Source organism: Notothenia coriiceps, unplaced genomic scaffold (assembly GCF_000735185.1).
Source record: "Notothenia coriiceps isolate Sejong01 unplaced genomic scaffold, NC01 NC01_scaffold00034469, whole genome shotgun sequence".
NCBI lineage: Eukaryota > Metazoa > Chordata > Actinopteri > Perciformes > Nototheniidae > Notothenia > Notothenia coriiceps.
This window is the reverse complement of record NW_011367170.1, coordinates 42,214-68,054: the sequence shown is the minus strand read 5'-3', so window position 1 is coordinate 68,054 and position 25,841 is coordinate 42,214. Positions and strand designations below refer to the sequence as shown.

General features: G+C 39.2%; 2 protein-coding genes across 4 annotated transcripts in view; one reads left to right on the top strand and one right to left on the bottom strand.

The window, feature by feature from the left end:
- LOC104962175 (poly [ADP-ribose] polymerase 4-like) overlaps positions 1-6,198 on the bottom strand; it is a 17,544-nt gene extending 11,346 nt beyond the window's left edge. The window contains exons 1-9 of the mRNA XM_010790575.1: positions 6,104-6,198; positions 5,429-5,556; positions 5,045-5,270; positions 3,474-3,558; positions 2,871-2,949; positions 2,683-2,787; positions 1,855-2,013; positions 704-841; positions 361-531 (exon numbers count right to left, since the gene is read on the bottom strand). Coding sequence (XP_010788877.1) covers positions 361-531; positions 704-841; positions 1,855-2,013; positions 2,683-2,787; positions 2,871-2,949; positions 3,474-3,558; positions 5,045-5,270; positions 5,429-5,554 — 1,089 coding nt within the window. The 5' untranslated portion in view covers positions 5,555-5,556; positions 6,104-6,198. The remainder of the gene's footprint in view (positions 1-360; positions 532-703; positions 842-1,854; positions 2,014-2,682; positions 2,788-2,870; positions 2,950-3,473; positions 3,559-5,044; positions 5,271-5,428; positions 5,557-6,103) is intronic.
- An 8,600-nt stretch (positions 6,199-14,798) lies between these two features.
- Positions 14,799-25,841, top strand: part of LOC104962174 (phosphatidylinositol-binding clathrin assembly protein-like) — a 32,978-nt gene continuing 21,935 nt past the window's right edge. For all 3 annotated transcript variants that reach the window (XM_010790572.1, XM_010790573.1, XM_010790571.1), the window contains exons 1-2: positions 14,799-15,148; positions 15,601-15,631. In XM_010790572.1, the coding sequence (XP_010788874.1) occupies positions 14,944-15,148; positions 15,601-15,631 (236 nt within the window). In that variant the 5' untranslated portion in view covers positions 14,799-14,943. The remainder of the gene's footprint in view (positions 15,149-15,600; positions 15,632-25,841) is intronic.

Below are 25,841 nucleotides of genomic sequence, written 5' to 3'. Positions count from 1 at the left end.
GGTGCGCCCACAAAGCTGAGTATGTGGGGTGCGCCCCAGAGCTTAGTATGTGGGGTGCGCCCCAGAGATGAGTATGTGGGGTGCTACCGTAATTTCTCGTTTGGAATATGAGGAAATGAACTGCGGTATGTCTCTCCCAGCTTCAGCGCAGCTTCAACTCACTTTTGAATCCTGAAAATCCTGGAAATCCTGGAAATCTTCGCTTTGCTTCCCCACAATGCAGTTCGGCGAAAAGCGAGGCAACGTGACGTCACCCCCATTCAAAGTCAATGGGCAGAAGCGTTGGAAGACTTTTTAACGCTGCTGTGTGGACGGGCCGTTAGTGTTTGTGTTAGTGATTGTGTGTGAGTTCAGTGTTACCTGACAGAGATCCAGTTTCTGAGAGATGAACTTGGCAGTGGGAGGAAAGGGGCGTGGCTCTTTGTGCGGCAGCAGGGTGTAAACCTCATCAATAAGAGACGCAACCTCATTATAATCTGACTCCTTCAGCTTCCTCTGAGCCTGGAGCAACAAGCCCTCCACCCTGCTCACCTACACACACAGACACACACACACACACACGAGACATGGAGCACAAGAATAATTGTGATGAGATGCATCATTAGACTGTCTTTCCGGGAAGGTCAAACAAATAAGGCTGATGGGGCAGCTGATGTTTCTCTCAGTAGTCTGACAGCAGCATGATCCACAGAGAGGAGCTTACATCGTTGAGGCTGAGCTTGTTGATGGGGACTGTGAGGATGTTGCCGAGGCAGCCCAGGGCCTCGGTCCACAGCAGCTCCACAAACACTCCCACTTCCTGTGATAAGCTTCCTGTGTTCAGCTGCTCCTCCAGCAGCAGCTGTCAGTAAAACAAGGAACATGCAAATCAAATCAACAGCTCATTGGATTCAGCTACACAAATGTCCAGAAGCAGTGACTCACCCTAACAAACTCAGAACGCTAACTAAGATTCTACTGATGTATATTAGGAACATCTGTGCCATGAAAATGTAAGCGGCAATAAAGCTTGGAGTAGAGTCTCTAAAACACCTCTCATTTCATTTTAAACAAAGACAGTTTTGTATTTTATGAAGGCTAGGTATTTACAAATCAAGACAATTGTGTAATATAATGTACTTTGTACTGTCATTTGTATTATTGGGATGTCTTTCTATGAAATGAATAATTATTTGCCCTTTAAATAGTTTTGTAATATGTAATAATGTTGCATATTGACAGGAAATGATGTTAATTCATTGACTTTGCATGTATTATTGTATACATAAACATAACATATTACATTTAATCCACCACATGCTGGTGCAATACATTTATATGTGAAATAAATACCGTTACTAAAGAATACTTAATGCTAACATGAAGCTGAACATAAAAGTACAGTTTTTACAGCAAACAAGAGGAACAGAATAGTATCCTTCTATTTACTGTTGGCATCTTTATTGTTTTTGTCATAACAATTTCTTAAAGGTTTGAATAAAGTAACGGGTAAGTGAAAACACACCTTTTTTGACTGCACCTCGGCCAATGAAACCTCTATACATATTGTAATACTGTACTAGCAATTCAAACGGTTTGGCTTAGTTGAAGCTAAGGTACTAGCACTTTAATGGTTTGGCTTAGTTGAAGCTAAGGTACTAGCACTTTAAATGGTTTGGCTTAGTTGAAGCTAAGGTACTAGCACTTTAAATGGTTTGGCTTAGTTGAAGCTAAGGTACTAGCACTTCGAATGGTTTGGCTTAGTTCAAACTAATACCTACATAATTCTTGTTTCTCAGTACCCTCCTGGTTGAATGCATTTATTGTAAGTCGCTTTGGATAAAAGCATCTGCCAAATGAAATGTAATGTCCCACCAGCCGGAGGGGGTCGGAGCCGAGGTCTGGGGCCTGTGGGCGGGTGTTGTTCCTCAGCTGCAGACCCTCAGCCTGCAGGGTCTCTCTCAGGGTCTTGTAGACCTCCAGAGCTTCCTCTGAGGTGGACAGGTGCACCAGCATATCCCTCACTGCCGCCTTCTGTCAGCACAAACACAGATATGGGTTTTGATCTTTTTACAATGTTCAAGTTACTCTATAACTGAAGTCTGATCGAGTCCCAAATGTTGATTTTATGGTACTCTGTACAAGTTATTTGCTCCTTTTGTTTATGTAATGTGACGTGTTATAAAAAAAGTGTCCATCTTAGTCTCCTGGTGATCGCTGGAATTGATTTGTTTTGTTTCGCTGATGTTTACTCAGCTCAGGGTCTTTTCGGTTTCTCAGATTCTTTAACTTCAGTTAACTTTAACATCATATTACAATAGACAGCTTGTTTTAAGACATAAAGGAGAATATATTATAACTGGGTCATAAAGCCAGAAAAATGAAATGTCCAGCATTTTAATCTGCATTTAAAGCAACATGAAAAAAAACGTTGAATAACAGAGACAGAATCACTAGTCAAATAACATGTATAGCAACTCAAAACTAATATTTAAATAATTTAGTATGTCTAGGGAAACAGTCAATTACTATACAATTACAAACAGCTTGAAAAATGAAGGGAAGGCAGGAAGTTTAGAAATAAAAAATGGTGATATGAATTGTGTGCAGTTTATGAAGTTGAATGAAATTAATCAATGTCTAAAAAGTAAATTAAGTCATTTATTAGCTCAGCAAAGCAGTGTTATATAAAATATTTCATACCTTGGCTTCGATATCGTCCTTCCAGTACCTGACTACCCGGTACCGGCATCCTGTCTCTCCTCTGTAACTCTGAAGCTCCAGCACACACCACGTCCTGCTGTTTATCTGCAGAGAAATGTAGGCTATTAACAAAACACATTTACTGTCGAAGCAATATAAGAAAAGCTTAAAATAAACTGCAGCTTTACCTTTTCAAAGATTGAATACTTTGCCACTTGAAAATGATCCGGGTACTTTGGAAGAGTCGTATCAGTTTCAGTATAAATTCTGTGGAATTGAATGAAAAGGAAGATGAATTCATGCATACATGTTATTAGGGAATACAAATGTTTGCAGAAATGTCGACGTAATGTTTGAACTCTTGTGGTGTTTTTCATCCAGTTGTTTCTACCACCATGTTACGAAGTATGGGAGCAGCAACAAATGCATCTTCACACGGAGAACATTGAGATTTAAAAGAAGGATAGTTTTCTATTTATTCATGGAAATTATTCTTCGTGACAAAAAGTGTTGAGCCTGAGTGCACAAAGCTATTCTCTGTACTATCTTTTAATTCTTTGTCTGATGGAGCAGGAACTGCTAAGAGAGACAGGAATAGGTCACCGATCAGCTTGAGAAAGGTCTAACCAGTGCAAAGGTCACACATATTTACAATCATAACAAAAGGTCTGCATGACTGAACCTTTAACCATCTGTTTGATTCATAAAATGTAACTATGTCATGTTCAGCTTCACCACTGATACCCCAGGGTTAATATAACAAACTTCTTGAGAAGGGTCGATGTTCACACCTGAACTTTTCCAAGATGTTTCTGCTTTTCCCTGAAGTCTCTTCCCTCTTAGAGAGCTCGCTGTTGCTCGATGGTACTTTGGACACTAAAATACAAAAGACACAAGAAAATACACATGAACGACACCTCACTTTACTTGTTCTGCAATAAAAGCATTAGAACTGGTATGCATTTAAACCTGAGTACACACAGGCTATGTAGGCATTGTGGGCTCCTACTGAAAACACTTCACAAAGCTCTAGGTTTACAACACTGCTGAAGGTTATGAAAGAAAAAGGCTGCTATGAAGATAAACCTGCTGACTGAGTCTCAACTGTACTTTTTAATCACAATGTCCATCTATCAATGTGGAAACTGAAGTGGGAGGACATAACAATTGATCGACAATAAGCTCCGACTTGTGTCTGTTCCTGAGAGCAGATAAGCGACTCGGAGGAATGTGTTGGAACCGGCTGGAGTTATGATTCTGATTGAGTTAGTCTCCGGAAGAGACAGTAAAAGCGGAAAAGTAATCATTATAGTCCTTCACCTCTGTATAAATATACAGTGCATAAAAACCCACACTGCACACACTGCACATTTTAAAACAACGCAAATGTAATATAAAAGCTTTATAGACCGACACGTAAATAAGGTGCATTCCCAAATATCAGAGTTAGGGGTCTATGGCCTTCACCATCTTCCATTCACCGCTGCAGTAACAATACATTATTGTCCAATGGGGATCAATTAAGCTGCAGTACATCAAATGGTAACTTGAGAATCCACAATAACTGATTTGATTTTATATTCGACTGTTGCTATAAGCCAGGGGTGTCAAACTAAATGTCATCACGGGCCACATCAGCATCAAGGTTGCACTCAAAGGGCCGGTTGTAATTTCAAGACTATATAAATATACATATATAAATATTTAATATATTATGGGCAATGTGCTTCTGTAAAGCGGCATGTAACTGTATAATAAACATATGATATTCTTTGCAAGCTCTTGTGGGGCCGGATGAAATGAAGTCGCGGGCCGGATTTGGCCCCCGGGCCTTGAGTTTGAAACCCCTGCTATAAGCATTTAGGGTTGCAGTGTTTCTGGACAGCAAAAAAACAAAGATTCAAGGCCTTTATATTTTCTTGCTAATTTTAAAGTTTCAAGGATCCCATGGAATCATGATATACTACTTTACTTCTAGTGGACCTTAAAAGAAAACCTAATAAAGAGTATTTATATTGTTTAAAACATTGTGTCTACATTAAAAGAAAAAAATAGAATGACTCCCTAAAGGTTGTATGCATTATGCAACCAGTAAAGTTGCATCCATGTCGGTATAAAATGCCGTCACTTCCTAGTTTTATCCAATTACACATTTGTGGGAAATTGTCATAATAAGCATATTAATTAGGAAGATCAAAAAGGGCTGTGTGAGGTCACAGTGAACGTGACATCTGACCACCAAAACCTAATCAGTTCTGTGTGCAGCCAATTTTCGAACCCTGTTTTAAGTGTGATGTTTTGTTGCATATAACATGTGCTTAGTATGCTTTTTGTTAACAATTACTACCTATGCTGATAATACCTTGATGTGAGATTGGACTACGCCTTGGTGAGGAGGGGGGAAGAGGAGGAGAGAACACAGAGGGAGAGGAAATGTCCTGCTTGTATTCATCCACAGGCAGAAGAAGTCCCTTCTCCAGACAGCTGTTCACATATTCCACCCCGACCACAGGCGTTTGGTATTTCTGGATGCTATGCAGCCTGTTGGAGCTCAGGTTGGATACATCATTGGTCACTATCAGAGAGCACTGTGGGAAATGTAGGCAGAGAGCAATACATGATTGTTCTTTAACATTGCAACACAAGGACATCGTTTTATGTACATTAATCATGTTGGAGGAAGATATTTCGTTTTTAATCAAAAGACCATAGCCTGGCAGTATAGGAAGTGATCACACCCTCTGACCTTTTTATTGACAACAAAGGAAATGTTGCCTCCATTCTCTGTTATTGCTGATTTCAGCTCCTTCTTCTCCTTGTAAGGCAATGTTTTCAGCTCAAACAGCACAGAGCAGTTCTCAAACACAGCCATGCCTTTGAGGAGAGAACACACCAAAATACTTTATTGGAAAATGAATCATATAATACAATGTTTTTCATCTGCTTAATACTTGTGGTGCAGTTGAAATGTCAATATGTTGTAAACTTCAACGTGAGACCATAACGCGACAATATGTACAGTGGGACACACCCACACTGACGCACACGGAAAAAAAGAAATTGCTGAGAAGCAAACCCGGAAGTATTGCCCTAAGCAATACAAATATAAAAATGAGGGCAAAGGTGCAAAACACGCCACAATGATTATATCAGAAACTGAATACATCTGGATGCACTTTAACACAATTGGCAATTGGCAACAATTGTTATTTGCATATAATAACTTGTACTATAAAACAAATAATACAAGTTAAAACAACAAAGTATATAGGCCTATGGTTTTAATGTTTACAATGAAAATGGCTAAATTAGCTCTCCATGACATTTGCATATAAAAGTACCACACAGCTAGCAATACACTTAGTTCACATCATGCATTATCCAATATCTAGTTAAATAAAGAAACTGAGGTTTACTTAACTGTTAACATCCAGGAGATACTTCTGCGGGTGTGGTCAGAAAGTCCAGGTTGACAGTAGTTCTAGGATAGGGGGAAGTGTTGAGAAAATACAGAGCTGTCACTACTGCGCACAGGTTAGCATAAAGCTAGCAACACACCGTTTTAACTTCCGGTGTGCTTGTGTTTTCAAAATAAAGGTTGTGACATTGACGTTAAACCCAGTTGTGGAAGAAGCGATACTCAGGTGTATTTACTTAGGCGTTGTAAAAGAAGATATATCCTAATCAAAAAATACTCTGTACATTTCCAATATTCATTATTGTTGCATAAGTAAAACAATAGCAGTATTACCAGTGAAATGTAATCATCAGAATTATTTGGTTGTTAGTGTTACACAGTGTTATTTTGTTATAACAAAATATATTTTTCAGTTTTTATCAAAAGATAGCATTTTTATGTAGTCTGGTCAATGTGGAGTATAATGATATGGGTAGAGTTTGGTATGGGTAGCGTATGATATGGGTAGAGTAGTACAGCAATGTGTATCATGTACATTTAAAAAGTAAATCGATACCATGCAATATAAAATGTCTATAAAAGAATAGAATAAATATACTGAAGTCAAGTACAAATATGTCAACATTATACTTAAGTACAGTACTTTATAAAATATACCTTCACCATCATAGTTTTTACCCTAAACTAATTCTCACTATTATAATGTTTAGCATTAAATGCAAATAATACAAACAACGTTTCTGCTGTTTGTGAATTCAACTACATGTTGAAGGTGAATGTAAAGAGTTAAATATCTTTATCATCTAATACCCGTTTGTCCCCTACTGATAAGACACGTGTCTTTTATTAGGCTAGTGTCCCAGTGTTTGTTACAGAAAGAAATAGCATACATTACATTTACATGTAAAAAAAAAAAATCTGCTTCTTTGTGATTTAAAAGAATATTCTGACGATTTGTGCAATAGTCTAAATGTATTTCTTTAAGGCTCTGAGACCTTTGCTGCGATCCTTTTCTGTAAGACTTTTACTTTGAAAGGAAAATCAGAAGTGATGTCAGGGTCAGGGTATGTAACTTGACAGAGGCTGACTTCCTGGTTAAACACAAACAATTTCCAGTTATCCACATGGGCTGAGCTATTTTTAGCACGGACAAAATGCTGCCCTCCTCTGGATGAAGAGTTCTGCTACAAACAAAACAAGTATGACAAAGTTAATTTCACTATGCTGCCCAGTTCACCATGCTAAAACAGATTTCACAGAATATTTAGCTGCGGACCCTAAGCACTTGTGTATCTGAGTGCTGTGTTATGTGTGTATTCTGGTATATAAATGAGGGTTTAACAGCTTGACGTTTTTTCCCTGGACCTTATTTATTTGAGTTCACAAAAATTCTTATAAAGTGTAATTCAGAGGGGTTAAAAAGCCCACTTACACACAAGTTGGGAACATTTAATTTGGCGAATACTACTACTTATATAGCCTATTGTTCACACACTGCTGAAAATACAATTATTTAACGATGTGTACATTAGTTGAAACACACGTTCCCAGTTTAAACATCTATTCAAATATCAGAATTTTAATTCATCTTTATCTCAGATCGGCAGAGGAAATTGGTTCCTCAAAGACAGAAGGCAGTGACCCACCACCAACCAAACACAGTTATTAAAAACACAGAACTACAGAGATGTATGACAGCCTGAACCTCCTCCAGTGACGTGAAATATAAATAATATGAAACCAGATGGTGGCAACACACAGTTTGCAAAAGCAGTGATTCAGATACAGAGCAGCCTGGTGACTCTGCTAGTCACACACAGAGATGACTCAATATACAGAAATTCGTTTTTATGTTTGATTATTATTTGGTTCATTTGGCCAAACAACTACACATAATGACTGAAGATCCAAAATAGTAAATGCAGATAAAGAGATTGTTTACTAAAGGAAAACTCAGATGGCACTTTAGAATTGAGACTGATGTCCAACAATCTATAAGCTTAAAACAACTACATTAATTCAACATTTATAAGAGGCTTCATGTTGCAAAATAACTAAATGATGATAAACACTGTTTTTTTTTAAATAAACCAACGGAGCAACAATGCATTTATTAACAGTCCCAGAAAAGGGGCTCCAAACAGATCCATGGTAGACATTTCACTTAATTAATAAGGTGTCAAAACATGCCATAAAATTAATAATATGTTTAAAGAAATCATCAGATGTGACAGATGTGATCCACAAGGGGGCATGTGAACATAGCTTTTTTTCCTGTGCTGTGTTAAGGAGAATGAGAATACTTTTTTTCAATAAATAACCAGTTATATCCAGAAAGAAACAAGCATTATTCAACATTTGAAAGTTAGATTTCCGCGTAGTGCTGCTGTTGATTTGATTCTTTAAACTAGATTATTAAGCATTGCTCACACATTTTCTTTCCTATTTCAGGATTTGGACATCCCCACACCTTACCCTCTATAATTAGTCACTGCTGACAGATTTCAGCTGCTGAGGAGAGTCCTTTGGGTTCTGTCGGCTACAGATTGGATGTAGAAATGGTCACACTGATTCATTTAACACAATATGGTTTTGTGGAGGATGGATTTAATGACGTCCACAGGATCCCAATGTTCCTTTATGAATACCAGAAGTCACTCTGATGCCCGAAGCAAGCCCAGTTGCCCTTTTCTAACATAATTACTTTTCTACCCCAAGTTAATTTGTCTGCTTGACTAAGCTAATTGCATTGACAGAGCTCGAAAGCACAACATGGCAGCACCAAAAACAAAAACTGTAACTAGAGTTAATGTATGTTGATCTGTGCAGTACTCATCCCAATACGTGTAGGGCTTTGTGACAGGATATTGGCCCAGGAAAATGTATAACGCCACCGGCTTGGCAAGCATTGGCAGTGTGAGGCACTAAAGAAGTGGCAGTATTTGTGTCCAAGAACATTTGTGGACGGCAAACTGGACCGTAGTCATCCCGCTGGAAAGGAAACGCAGCGATTGGATTGACAGAGAGAACAGCAGGAAACAGGTTCATCACAATCAGAGCTCCCTTCCGCCCTGTGATTGCTAACCGTCAAAGAACAGGATGAAATCAACTCTGAATGACACACACACACACACACACACACACACACACACACACACACACACACACACACACACACACACACACACACACACACACACACTCACACTCACACTCACACTCACACACTCACACACACACTCACACTTACGCAGTATCCCAGTGGGGATTTTCACAGGTGCCATTTCTGTCTGCCAGCGGTTGCATCATCAGGTACCAGAAACCTCCAAAGCTTCTGAAAATCTGCAGAGAGATGAGAGGATCAATGATAAAAGAAAAGAATATTCTGAATCACTCACAGACACAAGGATAGGAGGCTTTGAAATCATTGTATTCCAAGTATAATTTTACCCTTAGATAAACCTTCCCAACCCTTAATAATTCTCTGCAGCCTGCGGGATTTTTCTTTCCTAAAGATCAAAACTGTTTATGTACCGGTACTAATGATACCTTAGCTATATCCCCTTGACTCTTCCAGCCGCTGCAGACAGCACCTCAGTTTGAGTCGTGTCTCTGTGTGTTTAATTGGAGAACTACTTTAGAGAAAGATGATTGCATGGTGGCTTTGATACCCTGCCCTTTTCTAACTCGTCATCTAAGCTATCTACGAGTAGTCTTTTAGAAGTGACACAGTGAGTCAGCTTTATTCAGAGGAAAGGCTGAATGGAGATATGAGTCATTACTTTCTCATTACTTTACGCTTCCCTTTGAGTTTGCACAGCAGTTTTCGGGATGTGTTTACTGAAGGAACATTGTCACGACATTCATTCATAGTCCAGCTGTGATATCTTAGCTGTCTGGCATGTAGCACTCGAGCTTCAATCATGAATCAGTAACAATTGATTCAGAAGTGTGCGGCCTGCTGAGTGTTGTTTGAGACCAAATGGAGAGCAAGCATTTTAAAGTCTTTACAGAGTGGTTGCCTTTCAGTTTGATATTGCTTCTTTGAAATAATATGACCAGTTTATAAAGCACTATACACAGTAGCTTTGAACCAGCTTATTTGTCTAACATGCCTGCAAAGTGTAACCCAGGGTGTGCAGTTTGCAAATGATTGCCACCCGCAAATTGTGGAAAATGTTTTCAACCACTACACGTCCCTTGCATGCTCATGCATGCGTCCCGAATATTGAATTTGTTTTGAACAGTATAATAGGAGGGTATTATCTCATGTTGCAAATTGTAGGCTGCATTTGTGATGAAACAAGCCCCCAGGTCCCCTCACACAAGTTGTTCCAAAAAGCAAAAAGCTTTTAGTTTTTGTGCTTCGAGCTATTAGAACAGCCTGCCGGAGGATCTATGAGCAGCTGAAAGTGTTGATATCTTTAAAGATTAATTTAAAAGCTACCCCCTAAGCCTAGCTTATGCTTATGTATTATGGACATTATTAATGGATTTTCATCCTTTAATATTTTTTGTTTAAAACCCCCTGGGACCTACCATTTTTGTCTATGACATTGAATAAGCGTGAGCATAATAAATAAATAACCAACAATTGAGGGATTAATTTAGAAAAAAGCAGCTAATCTGCTACATCAGGACCGTGTGGATAATCAGAGTTGACATCAGTGACCTGACGACCGACAGGCAAAGCAGATGATGACTTGTGTTTTGTAGATGTGGAACCATCACAACCTTATCTGAAGCTGATCGATATAATTAACATAAATAAATTGTTGTGCTGCATTTTATTGTTTCTAATTTGATCACCATCATTCATATTTACGTTATAATCTTACACGTCTTGAATATTTCAATACTCATTGTGCATTGTCATTGCTCACATAAAGTAAACTTTCTCAAGAAATGTACTTAAATATCACTTTTACAGTATTTACATTTTATGCTACTTTCACTCCAATTTATATATTTGACAGCTTTAGTTGCTTTACAGTTTCCATTTGCTAGCTAATACAAAACATAAATCAACTAATAAGTCAACTTTGACATATGATTATAGGTCAATGTATCCAGAAGTCACTCAAATTAGCTCCACAGTTAGCAGATCTTCTGAACACATTAGTGCTCCAATAGCCATCATTCAGTAATTTGATATATTCTGAAATGGTCCTTTATTACCAATAACTTTTACTTCTGGTACTTTTGAATGACAATACTTTTGCTTACTTCTTTGATCGCTGAACTTTCACTTGAAACAGAGCATTGTTCAATTGAGTATTGCTATTTTTACCAGTAAGATATCTGAGTACTTCTTACACCACTGCCTACATGCATCTGCCTTTACATTTCCCACATGCAGCGCTGCAGAGCCCAAACCTGCCTGTAGGGGGAGCTCTGGCTCCTGTGGCTCACACCACTCTGACCACAGATGTGGAAGATAATGGATAGTGTGAGGATTGTGTCCCTCTCACATTCCTTTTTTCAGGAGCCAAACATGAGTTTACATTTCCCTGCAAATAACTCTAGTCAACATCTAAAACATTAGATATTTACCCTCCAGATTGACTCAATTAATGCTAAAAAGCTTAGCAAACTCCCTCACTCGTCCTTTCTTCTCCTACTCTGTCTCCTCTTTTTATGCATCTCCTTGTTCTCTGCCACCTGTCTGCTTTCTTTCTCTCTTCCTCTGATGTTAAAGTCCAAAATGGAAGAAGCTATTACTGTGGTTTATTAGCTGTGTTGCAGCAGCCACTTTAATCTAACCTCCTCTGTTGGAGGATAAACTGCTCAAGGAAAAAACGAACATTTCTAGACACTTATGAGACAGGACTTGATGATACAAATACATCGTTTGTGAAGTTATTGTCCATTAGTGGCTGAGCTAATGAGTTCCCTAACTGAGCTTTTATCCCCACTCAAGCCCGGTACAGAGAAGGAAGACAGAACAAAAAAGCTTTATTCATTTATTTATTCATGTGGAGCTTTTGTGACTAGCGCTAGCATCTTGGCTTGCATGTTAGCTCGTTTGCCAACTAGTCAATGCACCGGAACCACATCTTTTTTGAGAGACTGCAGGTGTTTACGGCCGTTACTTTATGATGCAGCACCATGTCGAAGTCTAGTTTTGATAGCCTGATAATGACGTTGATTATGTTAGTTTATATTGTGCCCAGATGATGCATAAGTAATGCAATTAGTCGTGTTTAATCACATAATCACAAACTATTGTTCCAGAAACTGTGTACACACACAATTTGCACACAATACACCCCTGCAGCATATTTTGTTACCAGGGCCCCTAACAGATTTATCCTGCCATGATCCATACAGACATTATATAGACAGACAAACAGTCCCCATGTTTGTTTCTGCTTTCTCCAGGCCTGCAGCAGATTGCTTTGCACAGTAGAATGATCATAACAGTCAGCATTAATATTTTTTTAGCTTGCACTGCTCCCAGAGAGAAGGAGACAGAGGAGGTGTTGCAACCAAAAGGGAAACCTTTTATGTTTTCAAGTAGAGGTCGTTAAGGAAGCTGGGAACAAGTGCTGCAGGTTCAGTTTTAAATCCTTGTTGACATCCATTTCCATTTCCCCCGTACAAGTGCTGTAAAGGAAACACACACAGTGTCTGACCAAGATCGATTATGAGGACTGATTCAGACAATTCTTCCTATATTTAACCTTTGGTTGAAGAGCACAGAATCTGCAAACAGGCACACAATGCTTTTCTGGATAAAACTAGATAGGATCATAATTGGTCAACAAACACACACACACACACACACACACACACACACACACACACACACACACACACACACACACACACACACACACACACTGTTTACGTCTGTAACATAGTGACATCACTATGTAACCATGCTAATGCTCCAACACAATGTTCATGATAGGCTAAGAGGTGGGACATTTATTATATTTTTCCTCAGAATGAAACAAATAAAGACCTTTTTGAACATTAAAGTGTGTAAACATGTCACAGTAGAGACACAAAATATAAATATGAACCTGAAAATGTGCATAATAGGTTCCCTTTACAAGCATCTATTTCATAAAATGACCGTGACCTCTATCCACCATTAGCTTGAATTGAAAGGAATGTTTACGTGAGCTGAAATCGAGTTTGTCATTTATAACTGAAAGGCGTTTTGCCTTTGGCTCAGAGCATGTTAACAGACAATGAGCTTCCTTATCAGAAAACAGAAAATTATCCCACGCCAATTGCAGTTCTGCATCATGGAGCACTAATGAAAGCACAGTAGATAACATTAAGGTACAGGTGCAAACACCTCAGGAAAATGAGGTCCCTCAAACTCATTTCAGAGATTTCCAGTCAAACAAAGGCCCAGCGAGCGGTAAAATCTGACTCCGCTTGCCAAACAGTATTAAATTGGCTCATTTTGTCTTCCCTCTCTCTCGCTTGCCAGGTTTCTGATAACATATTCAATATAAAGCTGGCAGCAAATTAATGGCTCCTGACATAATAAACAAAATTCGATACAGTTTGCCTCGCCTGTGGGTGTGAAAGCAGTTCACTTCATAAATGTTGGCAATATGCGTCTCATTAATTAACAGACTGTCGATAACTGTAGTTAACATTGGAGGACTGGAAAGCGATTATACGACTAAACTACAATAAGTATTTCAACAATGTTATACTTTTTTTCCCGTTGTATTGATCTTTGGCTGCAGTTAACTCGGACCTAGTGCCATTACCATGTATAGTCTGGCTCTTTGTTTGGTCATCTGGCTTAATATTGGCCATTATGAATAAGCGCCATGGTTCTGAGGGTTCCTGTAAAATTGTATTCCTTTACAATTACTAGTTAACTCCATAAACTGTATTATGTACAACCCGGTATCACGGCAAGACTCTATTGTGTGAAAAGAAATGTAAGATGTTGTTTCATTGCTTATATATTTATGATCCACGTCACGTTTTCAGTTTTGGCGGCAGTTGTTCCTGTTTGTCTAGAAGTCTTCTCAGCAGGGCTCTATAAATAGAGAACTATGGCAGATGTGTAATATTTAATGCAGCCGAACCGTGTATTACAATGCAGTTATATGATGACTTTCAAAGAGAAAAGCAAGCACACTCGGAATAAAGTATTATTATTATTATTTTTTTTATTCGGATTTCACATCGCATTAACACCAAATCCCACGTGCATTGCGGCTAAACCGTCCAATCAATAGGCGCGTTCACACCAAGTACTTTTCCCACAAAGGTTCATGAGAACTTAGTTCATGAGAACTCTTTTAGTTCTGATGAACTAAAGCAGATTGCGTTCACACCGGAATTAGTTCCTGAGGGAGGATTAGGCAAATGAAGCCGCTGACGTCACTTCTTCTTCTTCTGCTTTGGGTTTACTGGCAGGCCGCAAACAACTTCACGGCGTATACTGCCACCCGAAGTCCCCGGCCGGAAGTCCCCAGAGTTGGGGACTGGCTTCTGAGTAAATCGCCAGAACGCCGACACCTCCTCATCTCCACCGCTCCCATGTTTTCTTTTGTGTTGCCATAAGTTAGTCTCTCTGCGTTGGTTAATGCTAATGCTAATAATGCTAATGTGAGCAAATAAAATGGCGGCTTCACAAAACTTTTTGGGAGTTTTACGGGGCGTGATTTGCAATCCGCCCAGCCCATCAGAAATGGGAACCTTTTTCTCCCATGAAAGTCCCTGCTCTCTAGCAGGGACTGAAAAGGGGGTGAAAAGGTTCTCATGAACTAAGTTCTAGTTCTGGATTTCTTTGGTGTGAAAGCACATTTTCTGAACTACATCGGAACTATACTGGGAAAAGTACTCCGGTGTGAAAGTGCCTTATGATGCTTTTACCAGCCTGTGTAAAGTTATTGACTTATACATATACATCCATTTGTCCTCCAGGTTTTGATGCTCTAGGAGACCTGTTGAAGCCTACGATGCCCACACACAACGCACCTCTTCCTCCTCCTCAAATGGCCATCCATCACGGAGGGAAGCTGCTAGCCAACGACCTCGACTCCTCTCTGGCCAACCTCGTGGGCAGTGAGTGTCGAGAAACATGCACACAAGTAGCTGAATGTGGCAGCAAAAGAAGGGGGGGGAAGACACTTGAGTTGTGGTATTTTATTTGTTGGACATTTATGTAATTCGACACTTGAAATGCCCGGCCTTGAGTGCATGCACACACACCTTTTCACCGTATTTCTTATGAAATAGCTCCTATTAAATCTTGTATAATGACTCTTTCAATATTTAATGCCTTTTCGCTCTTGCATTAAAACATTTTATTTTCAAGAACGAACCATTAAATTAATAGAAAACTTTGCTTTCTGAAGAAGTTCACACATCTGAGTGTTACATACGAGTGAATAGATGATGTTACATAACGGAAATTATGTATAATTAGAGGGAAAATTGATTCTAAAGCAGAAATACTTGTCTTTTATTTTCTCTTTTTAAAACTATCTCTGTGCTTCTGCCCCCCCTCCCCTCAGATCTGCAGTTTGCTGGGACCCCAGCCAAGAAGTAAGTATCTTCACCGTGATGATACCTCTCAGTGTTGTGCTGTGCTTTAGGCTGGAGGATTTATCTACTGACAAAGCAAATCGTCCTCTCTGTTATACTTAAAGCTCCGGTCGACAGCTATAGTCTGCCAACATGCAACTTGTGCTACTAAAAGTCCAAATCTAATTTATTATGACGTATTCAGTTGCATTTAACTGATTAAGTTTGTGAAAAAGTGCTTCTTCAGACTGTTGAATGTAATCGCAGCTGCTCACAGATTCACATTCATGTTTCTGCAGCGTTGTTTGTCTTTTAAAATGCATAAAGCGCCTCAAGGGGGAATACAAAATTAAACTAAATCGAGCAAAACTGTTGCATTTTTTATCAGAATCAGAATACCTTTTATTAGGACATTTACAATGTTGCAGCAGAAAAGAGCCAAAGACAGCCTTATGTTAACTAAGAAGCATGCATACAAAAGTATTAAAGATACAAAAATTATAATAAAAAAAGTTACACAATTTACAAAATACACATCCTGTAACAGTTCTGAGGGTTTAGCGGCCAGGTATATATTGCACAGTTAGGCAATTTGTGTTTGGTAGATGATTTCTATGTTGTAACGATGCTTTTTGGCAATACATCTTATACTGTAGGAAAGCCTGTTTTCTTACCTTTCCAATGGTACCACATTTGTGAGGAACATGCATTTGTGGAAGGAGCAGCAGAGCTGAGTACGTGGGGTGCGCCCCAGAGCTGAGTACGTGGGGTGCGCCCCAGAGCTGAGTACGTGGGGTGCGCCCCAGAGCTGAGTATGTGGGGTGCGCCCCAGAGCTGAGTATGTGGGGTGCGCCCCAGAGCTGAGTATGTGGGGTGCGCCCCAGAGCTGAGTATGTGGGGTGCGCCCCAGAGCTGAGTATGTGGGGTGCGCCCCAGAGCTGAGTATGTGGGGTGCGCCCCAGAGCTGAGTATGTGGGGTGCGCCCCANCACTACATACTGATATACACCTGAACATCAGCAGGAGAGGACTCTTTAAAGTAGAGACACTACATACTGATATACACCTGAACATCAGCAGGAGAGGACTCTTTAAAGTAGAGACACTACATACTGATATACACCTGAACATCAGCAGGAGAGGACTCTTTAAAGTAGAGACACTACATACTGATATACACCTGAACATCAGCAGGAGAGGACTCTTTAAAGTAGAGACACTACATACTGATATACACCTGAACATCAGCAGGAGAGGACTCTTTAAAGTAGAGACACTACATACTGATATACACCTGAACATCAGCAGGAGAGGACTCTTTAAAGTAGAGACACTACATACTGATGTGAACCTGAAAATTAACAAAATAGGGCCCCTTTAAGTTTTAATGATGCACCACTCATGTTTGTGTTATGGAAGATTATTCATTTAGATCTGTTCTCTGCCCTCATTTTTGACAACCCCTACAATTATATTAATTGTCAATTTTTTACCAAGACTCAAGGATGCAGTTTGGCTTGCGTTTTCAATAGAAAATTGCTGACGTTATTTATTCTATTTGAGCAAATTCATGTTTCTAGAAATACATTTGCCGTATCTGGTATAATTCTCTATCTCCCCCGAAAGCCTGCCTGTGTCTACCTTTTCGAAAACGAGACCTTGATTTCAGGAAAAGATTTTCGAGTAGTATATCTGCTCAAAAATTGTTAGGACGGCAGCTTTTGACAGGCGTAGAAACATCGAAAACATGTTGTATAATCCATCACTATTGCAGCCTGTGATAAAACGGAGAAGACTCTGGCTTTGCTTCCATTCCTACACCAGGTGTCAACAATTGTGCACAGGTCTTTTTGTGTCTATAAACCTGTTAGGAATGGCAACAAATAGATGAATCCTGCATGTCATGTATTCTGCAAAGAGCTTAAGATAATCCAACTAAATGGTAGTAAGTAACACATTTCTGTCTTCCCGTGTTTTAAGGATTGAACACGACATGGATTTACTTCCTCGCTTTCCTTTGATCTTAAATTCTATTGACTGTCAAATCCTCTGCTGAAACACCTAAGCTAACACTGATAGCATTATCCTCCGGTTCAATAAAACGCTCAGTGCTCGCTTCATCCCCTTCCTCCTCCTCCTCCTCCTTCCTCCTTCTTCTCTTTGCCTTGTGTGTGTGATCTACTGAGAGAGCTTGTTTCTTTTCTTCCTCCCTTTTATCTCTGCCTCTTTTCCGTTGGTTCAATTAAATTGAGTGGGCTTTACAACGCTGAGAAGCCAACAAAGAATCACCCACATTGCCAAAGTGTTTTATCGCAACATGAACATGGAGACAATGTGTGAGATATAAGAGTGAAGAGAATTAAAAAAGATTGTCATTCCTCTCTTTAAACCACTTTCTTAATTCCTTCTCTTAGTTTGACTTATTTTCTGTCTCCGTTTGCTTCTCCCTCTCCCTCCCTTTCTCCCATCTGCTAAGTTAGCAGGAAAAGTGTTTTCTGAACCTCTTGTGTCAGCACCACTGTCAGACCTGCACGCCGCTTCCTAACTAAATATTATTCCTCCCCCTTTTTCTCCAGTCAGTTGCCTCTCTTTCTATTTTCCTTTCTCCAACTCTGTGTTCTGCGGAGACATTGGTTTTTCTTCTATTTGCATTTTGCACATTCTTGTTTCGTTTCAGCTTTGTATCGTCGCGTTGTGCCTGACCTCATTTTATTTCTGCTACGTGTCTCTACGTATTCATTGTTCGGATGATGTGAGGAAACAATAATCCAGTAATTGTTAAAAAACCTTTTTACTACTCGCCATGTTAACCCCTTTTCAAACCTGACACACATGTGTATAATAAACACACACTGTCACACCTCCAGGTTTCTACTAGATTAATACTGAGCCATTAGCCGGATGAATGTTGACATTGGGAGTTGTTCACACACACACACACACACACACACACACACACACACACACACACACACACACACACACACACACCTAAGGGCGTGGACACTGTCTAATAAAACACAAACACACATGTTCAAAACGAATCACTGTTAGCAGTCAGAGTGAGTACATGGCAGCTACAAACAGATAAATCAATCATCTAGAAACAAGCGCCGCGAGCTACTGAGTCAGGGATTATGGGCTGGCTGCTGCATGACCGTGATAAAGGAGTCTTGGTTCAGTATGTCTGCATTAAACAGGAATATCTGCCCCATGTAGGTAAATGCTAAAAATAGAGCAGGACAAATTCAATTAACAGCGAGACTATCAGTGAGATTTGATAGTTCACATTAAGGAGGCACAGCTCAGCAATATTCTCAGATCAAAACCGTCCAGCGCGGCTTTATTAAAGTGGTCCAAATGTGAGTGAAAAGTGTGGTAAATTAGGCAGGAAGTGAAGTCGGCTCTCATTAGATTTAATATTTATTGCGTTTTGAAATAAGTTACTCTAAAACTTTCCTTATTTCCAACATTCGTTTTCCAGACACACGGTTTGATTAGTTTGATCGCTCATGAAGCCCCCGCCCCATGTATGGTATGTTTTGTTAGGTCTGCGATTTAATTATCTTCATTTAGCAAATATGCAGCTAACAGCAGCAGATTTAGCCCTCAAGATCATATCAAGTAGCCAGTGTTTTAAAAAAAGACACACAACAGCTCCTTCAATGGATTTTCCCGATGCTAAGAAGCTATTAAAGCTAACGTTAGCTTTGTTTTAAAAGCCTTTAGTTTCGGTTACAAACAAATTGGTTTTTGACAACTCCTTCCTTTCCAAGTTTGGATAACAAAGATATGATGTGGAATAATCTGATATGTTTGTTCCTAACTCCTCCTCCTCCTCTATGCGCCTGTGGGCTGTTCTAACATCCTAACATCTACTCTGTCTCTATAGGCGCTTTCACACCAAGTACTTTGCCGTACTTAGTTCATCAGAACTCTTTAGTTCTGATGAACTAAAGAGCCGATCACGTTCACACCGGAATAAGTGCCTGAGGGAGGATTAGGAAAATGAAGCCGCTGACGTCACTTCTTGTTCTTCTGCTTTGGGTTTACTGGCAGGCCGCAAACAACTTCACGGCGTATACTGCCACCCGAAGTCCCCGGAGTTGGGGACTTCTGAGTAAATCTCCAGAACGCTGACACCTCCTCATCTCCACTGCTCCCATGTTTTATTTTGTGTTGCCATAAGTTAGTCTCTCTGCGTTGGTGCGCTGGGCTAATGCTAATGCTAATAAATAAAATGGCGGCTTCACAAAACTTTTTGGGAGTTTTACGGGGCATGATTTGCAATCCGCCCAGCCAATCAGAAATGGGAACCTTTTTCTCCCATGAAAGTCCCTGCTCTTTAGCAGGGACTGAAAAGGGGGTGGAAAGGTGTTCTCATGAACTAAGTTCTATTCTTGGATTTCTTTGGTGGTGAAAGCACATTTTCTGAATACATCGGAACTATACTGGGAAAGTACTCCGGTGTGAAGTGCCTTATGATTCTTTTACCAGCCTGTGTTAAAGTTATTGACTATACATATACATCCATTTGTCCTCCAGGTTTGATGCTCTAGGAGACCTGTTGAAGCCTACGATGCCACACAACACACGCACCTCTTCCTCCTCCTCAAATGGCCATCCATCGCGGAGGAAGCTGCTAGCCAAACGGACTCGACTCCTCTCTGGCCAACCTCGTGCAGGTGCAGTGTCGGAGAAACATGCCACACAGTAGCTGAATGTGGCAGTAAAAGAAGGGTGGGGAAGACACTTGAGGTGTGGTTGGTTTTTATTTGTTGGACATTTATGTAATTCGAACTTGAAATGCCCGGGCCTGAGTGCATGCACCACAGCCACCTTTTCACCGTATTTCTTATTGGAAATAGCTCCTATTTAAATCTTGTATAATGACTCTTTCAATATTTAATGCCTTTCGCTCTTGCATTAAAAATTTTATTTTCAAGAACGAACCATTAAATTAATAAGAAAACTTTGCTTTCTGAAGAAGATTCACACATCTGAGCTGCTATAAAATGTTGGCCCTTGTTTTGCTTTCTAACAGCCCGGCCACCAACCAAGCTGCCACAACACCCACATCATGAGTGAGATACGATCGTTCATGATTTACCCAATAACTGGTATAATTCGTATTCGACCTACAACCACTGTTCTACCACTTAAGCAGTGGACAAAATTGATTCTAAAGGCAGATGTTAAAATACATGATCTTCTTTACCTCTTCTCTGTCCTTTAAGACATGTTCTCTGCTCTATGCAGTTGCCGCCTCGCGCGTGCCCTCAGATCTGCCAGGCTGGACCCCCAGCCACATGCAACGTATGATCTTCACCGTGATGATACCTCTCAGTAGTTGTGCTGTGTGCTTGTAGGCTGGAGAAGGATTTATCTACTGAGCGATGAGCAAGAGTTCGTCCTCTCTGTTAAGGTAGGTGTATTGCTGCGGCAGTCTCTTGTAGAGCTTAAAGAGGAAGCCAACCGGTCGACAGCTATAGTCTGCCAACATGCAAACTTAGTGCTACTAAAAAGTCCAAATCTAATTATTGTTTATATACCCTAATGACGTTTTGATTCAGTTGCATCTTGTAACCTCTGAGTTAGGTTGCAACTTACTAAGCAAAAGCCTCTTTTTTTCAATTAAGTTTCTGAAAAAGTGCGTTCCTTCAACTGTTGAATGATAATCGCATGTGCTCCACGATGCGAACGATGTCATGGGTTTGACATGCAGCGCTCAACCACAGCTAAAAAGAGGTAAACATTTGACAAAACGTTAGACAAAAGAGAGAAAAACTCAACATATTGATTGTTGATATTGAATAGTAAAATAGATTTGTACAAGTTTTTACTTTGATTTTGAGAAAACTGCTTTGAATGCCACCTATACTCATTTGTTTTGGGCCACTTGGACCTTTGTTCTATATTGCCAAAACCAAGGACTAAAAGCTCTAACAATGTCCATGAAACTGGAGGAGAAAGGAGAGGACTGGGTCATTTAAAAATGGATCCTTTTGACTATAGCCCAAATTGATCAGTAAAGGGAAAGATAAAGAACTTTTACCTGTCCATCCTAAAAACGTTTGCATTGCAGGAGCAGCAGCATACCCAGACTATCCTCATCATGGGCCACAACCTCAAGATAAAGACCAACACTTTTGAAAAGGACAAAAGGAGCATATTTGGAAAAGTTGCATCGAACTCCCTCTATGGCTTCCCTCAATTCAATTCAATCAATCACGGTCGCATTATATTTTTGACGCAGTCACAAATATTCAGGTCATNTGTAACTGTCACGTTTGAAGGGACGAAATTGTGACATCTTCACGTCTCCCAGCATGGTAAATCCTCACATGTCCACGTCTTGCCCTGATACCGGGTTGATTATGAGACAAGAGAACAATGTAACCTTAGAAAAGAAGAAACCAAGATATTTAGTATAACAAAATATGTCCTCTACTCAGAGATTTTATTTATAGGAAAACCTGCCTCCGTATACCAACACTGAAACACACGGGCACATGTCATACTACAGTTTTAAAAAGCACAAATACAATTTGAGCTAAAAGAAAATTATCTGTTTTAGTTTAGTACATACAGTTAAGCTTACACACACGATTTTATGAACATCAGTTCACCTACTGAATAAAAAAAAGAACAAATGAACCAAAGAAAGTGAAAACCATGAAGCAGATTCAGGCAGTACTGTAGGTTTACACAATATTCTAATTTTTAGATGTTTTGTAACATTTGAATCCCCATCTTTTGGAAAACGTAACAGTTATCTAATTACATATTTTCTTAATGTAACTACAAGAGAATTACCTTTTTTTGTCTCATTACGTAATCCCGTTACATGGAATCTGTTACTTCCCAAACAAGGTAACTGGGAAAACAAAGCTGTTTTTTAAATGGTTCTGTTTTCTCAGTTTTTTTTCTAATCCAGTTGAGTTAATCTAGTAGAGGCACACTTGTTAAACACACATGATATCCCCAACACCATTAATTAAATATGTTATTTAATTAGACATACTGTCGATACATGTGGTGTAAAAATCAACATCAAAATTGATATATTGAAAGGTTAATTATTATAATTAAACTAAGCTATAGTAGTAAAAAACTGTAGAGACATTATATATCTAATACATATTAAAGTAAAGCAAAGGCTATACATTTGTTTTATATGGAGTGCATATTTCTTTGCTGTTATGTGTAAAGAACAATTCGTTATGAATACGTGATGTACATAAAAAGTTATTTCAGACTGTCAAAACACGGAGAGGAAAAGAAGTGATGAGGTCTTTCTGACATGTTGCTTTTATAATCATCATGTTATATTTTATAATGTGCAGATTTCTAATAAAAGACACAAGATTTTATACTTTGTTATGTGTTTATTTCCCTGAGGTGCAATCACATAGAGAAGAAGCCTCAACAATGTAAGAAGAGAGACTATGGCAATTAAAATGCAGATGTAATTGCCATTACGTACAGTATACTGTAGTGACACATGGAGTGTCTTGAACAGCATTATGATTTGACTATCTATAAAATATCTGTGTATTGTTAGTTATCGGTACTTAAAGGGGCCCTATTCTGCTCATTTACAGGTTTATATTTGTATTTTGTGCCTCTACTGTGACATTTTGATATGCTTTAATGGTCAAAAAGTGTGTTGGGGTGGTTCGCCTAAACTTACTTGGAACTTGGAAGGAAATAAATATATTGGTTTTATTTAATAATACATTTGTTGTTTTATTCTCTGCTTTAAACAAATGAAAACACTTTATTTTACCTAGATAGCTTTTTGCAATGTTTTAATATATAGTTTAACATTTCGGGCTGTCTTTTAAACTATAAGTTACAGTAAATTGGATTCTGTTTGACTAAGTTTGCTCCTCGCCTAGTTCCCATCGAGGATGTGTGCTTTCGCCCCCTTATTTTTAATCCTCTGTACAAATATGAGTCAGAGCAAGTGGGAAAATCAGCCCATCTCATCCAGTATGTCTCTGTTACAGTTACAGGCTCCAGGAGATTTTAACCAGCCACGACTCTGTCAGATGTTGTGAGGAGTTATATCTTACATTTCTATACCTATATCTAATACGTTTACATTTAAAAAATACTATTTTTACCTTCTGCAAAGTGGATTTCAGCTTTTACCTTCTACACAAAGCAGCATTAAAACAGCATTGTTCCAGCAGCCATCACTTAAATGAAAAAAGTCAAGGCAACTTTGCAGAGAAGAAGCAATTCCTTTTCACTTTGTTTTAGTGGTTTAGTGAATATTGGAGCCTTGAGTTTTATCATGTCTGTCTATTTTCTTCAGGATGGATGACTGACCTACTGCGAACCAAATCCACCTTTAGGTAGAAAGTAGTCCATACAGTATGTTGGCAGGTTTTGAGCACATCCTCAGAAGTTAGCTTGTTCTGGTAGCAGGCTAACTGTGCAATATTCCCCCGGTAACCGTGGTGATATACTCTGGTAACCATGGTGATCTACTCCTATTAAACCAGAGTTTGTCCACCCAATTATCTCACTTTGTGGTACAGGCACCACATTGTGTGTTGTTCGGTTACCGCAGTTTATTACAAGGCTTAGTTGAATACTCGATTTCGATTGGTCAATTTGGACATTTGAGAGGTTGTTAATACTCGATAACACACCGCTGCAAGCAAAATGACCGTTGCTAAGGAGGATGAAGGGAGAGAAGGAAAGAGGACAAAAGACAGAGCGTTGGACGTCAGAGAAATCCACAGAAGAAGACAGACTGAAAGTGAACACTAACGGGAACAAGTTGGGCTATTCTGGCATTGTTTAAGGACGTGCGTAAGAAATTGTGAACAGACTTGGACCGTTACAGTAAACCTTGATCAGTGCTGCCATTTGATTTTGGTTATCAATTGTTGTCGCAGTTCCAGCCATTGGTACACCGTGGTTTGGAGTATTTTTATACGCAATACGGTGCATTTTAAGTCAATAAAATCCTTTTTTAATCACAATGTACTTCCCAAACAAAGATAATGTGAAAGGTAACTTATATTTAATATCATTTGTTTCAGATAGCTTAACAGGGTGTCCCATTTCATTATGTCTTACTTTTGTGAAACAAATTAAACTAAACTTTCTAATCCCTCAATAAAATATAATAATATGGTTCAACCGTCACAAAGCTTAAATTCCCCCTTGGATTATAAAGTATTTTGATTGATAGTAAAAAAGCCATGCTTTCAGGTAGATGAGATCAGACCTTGTCCAAAGACTTTTTCCCGTCTTTCCTTTCTTTCCCTTGACAGCTCATAAAGCTAAAGACTCGGAAAGATGTCCTACAAGGTGAATGTTCCTCATATTTCTCTCTGCTTTCAGAGATTGTGACTGAAGCCAGTCACTTTCACTGGTGCTGCCTTCCTGAAATCTAATTTCATGCTGCTCTCACCATGCACCATCCTCTGGTTACGCTACTGATCTAATATCTCAGCCGCTAGATTGATTTACATTGCTACAGCTTCCATTTGCAATGCTTCTGTGTTAATGTTACAGTCTTTTAAATAATAACTGAACCTGAATTCTATATTAGTGGAGCATTTGGTCTTGGTGTTGATTATATTGTACCACAACAAACATTGACCAAATTAAAAATGCACTTCAAATGCTCAAAAACAAAAACAATATAGTTTAGATAAAAGAAAAACCTAAACTGGCTGTTACTTAACTTCATCTGTTTGACATTTTTTCTGGTCAATTTCTAGAGAACTTCTCCACAATTCATACTAAACAGCGTCTTAAAAGGTGCCATCCTTTGATTATTTCACTCAAGGTGAATCTGAGGCAAATTTTTAGAAGTGGTTTGATTGCATATACAATCAAAGGATAGTTTAGTTAGATGCCGCCTATCACAGCGCACTGAGATTTGTCACAAATTGTAAAGCACGTACTCATCACTGTACCCTGTATGCCAAGGCAGGTTTGCCATCACTTACTGTACGGAGGCTCAGTCATTGGTACACGTTTATTTCTAAAGCTTTGTTGGGTAAACTCCCGTATTATATCTGCTCTCTGATAACACAGAGAGTTACAAGCAGCTATTGTCTGAGATCGCATGATGTAGTATTGTTAGATGTGCCAAGAGCAAGGACTGTCTTAGGTAAGACAGCTTTTATGTGCGCAGCTCCACTTGCTTGGAACAATCTTCAGCAAGAATTGAAACTGAGCAATCTCATTCCTCTGCATGTCTT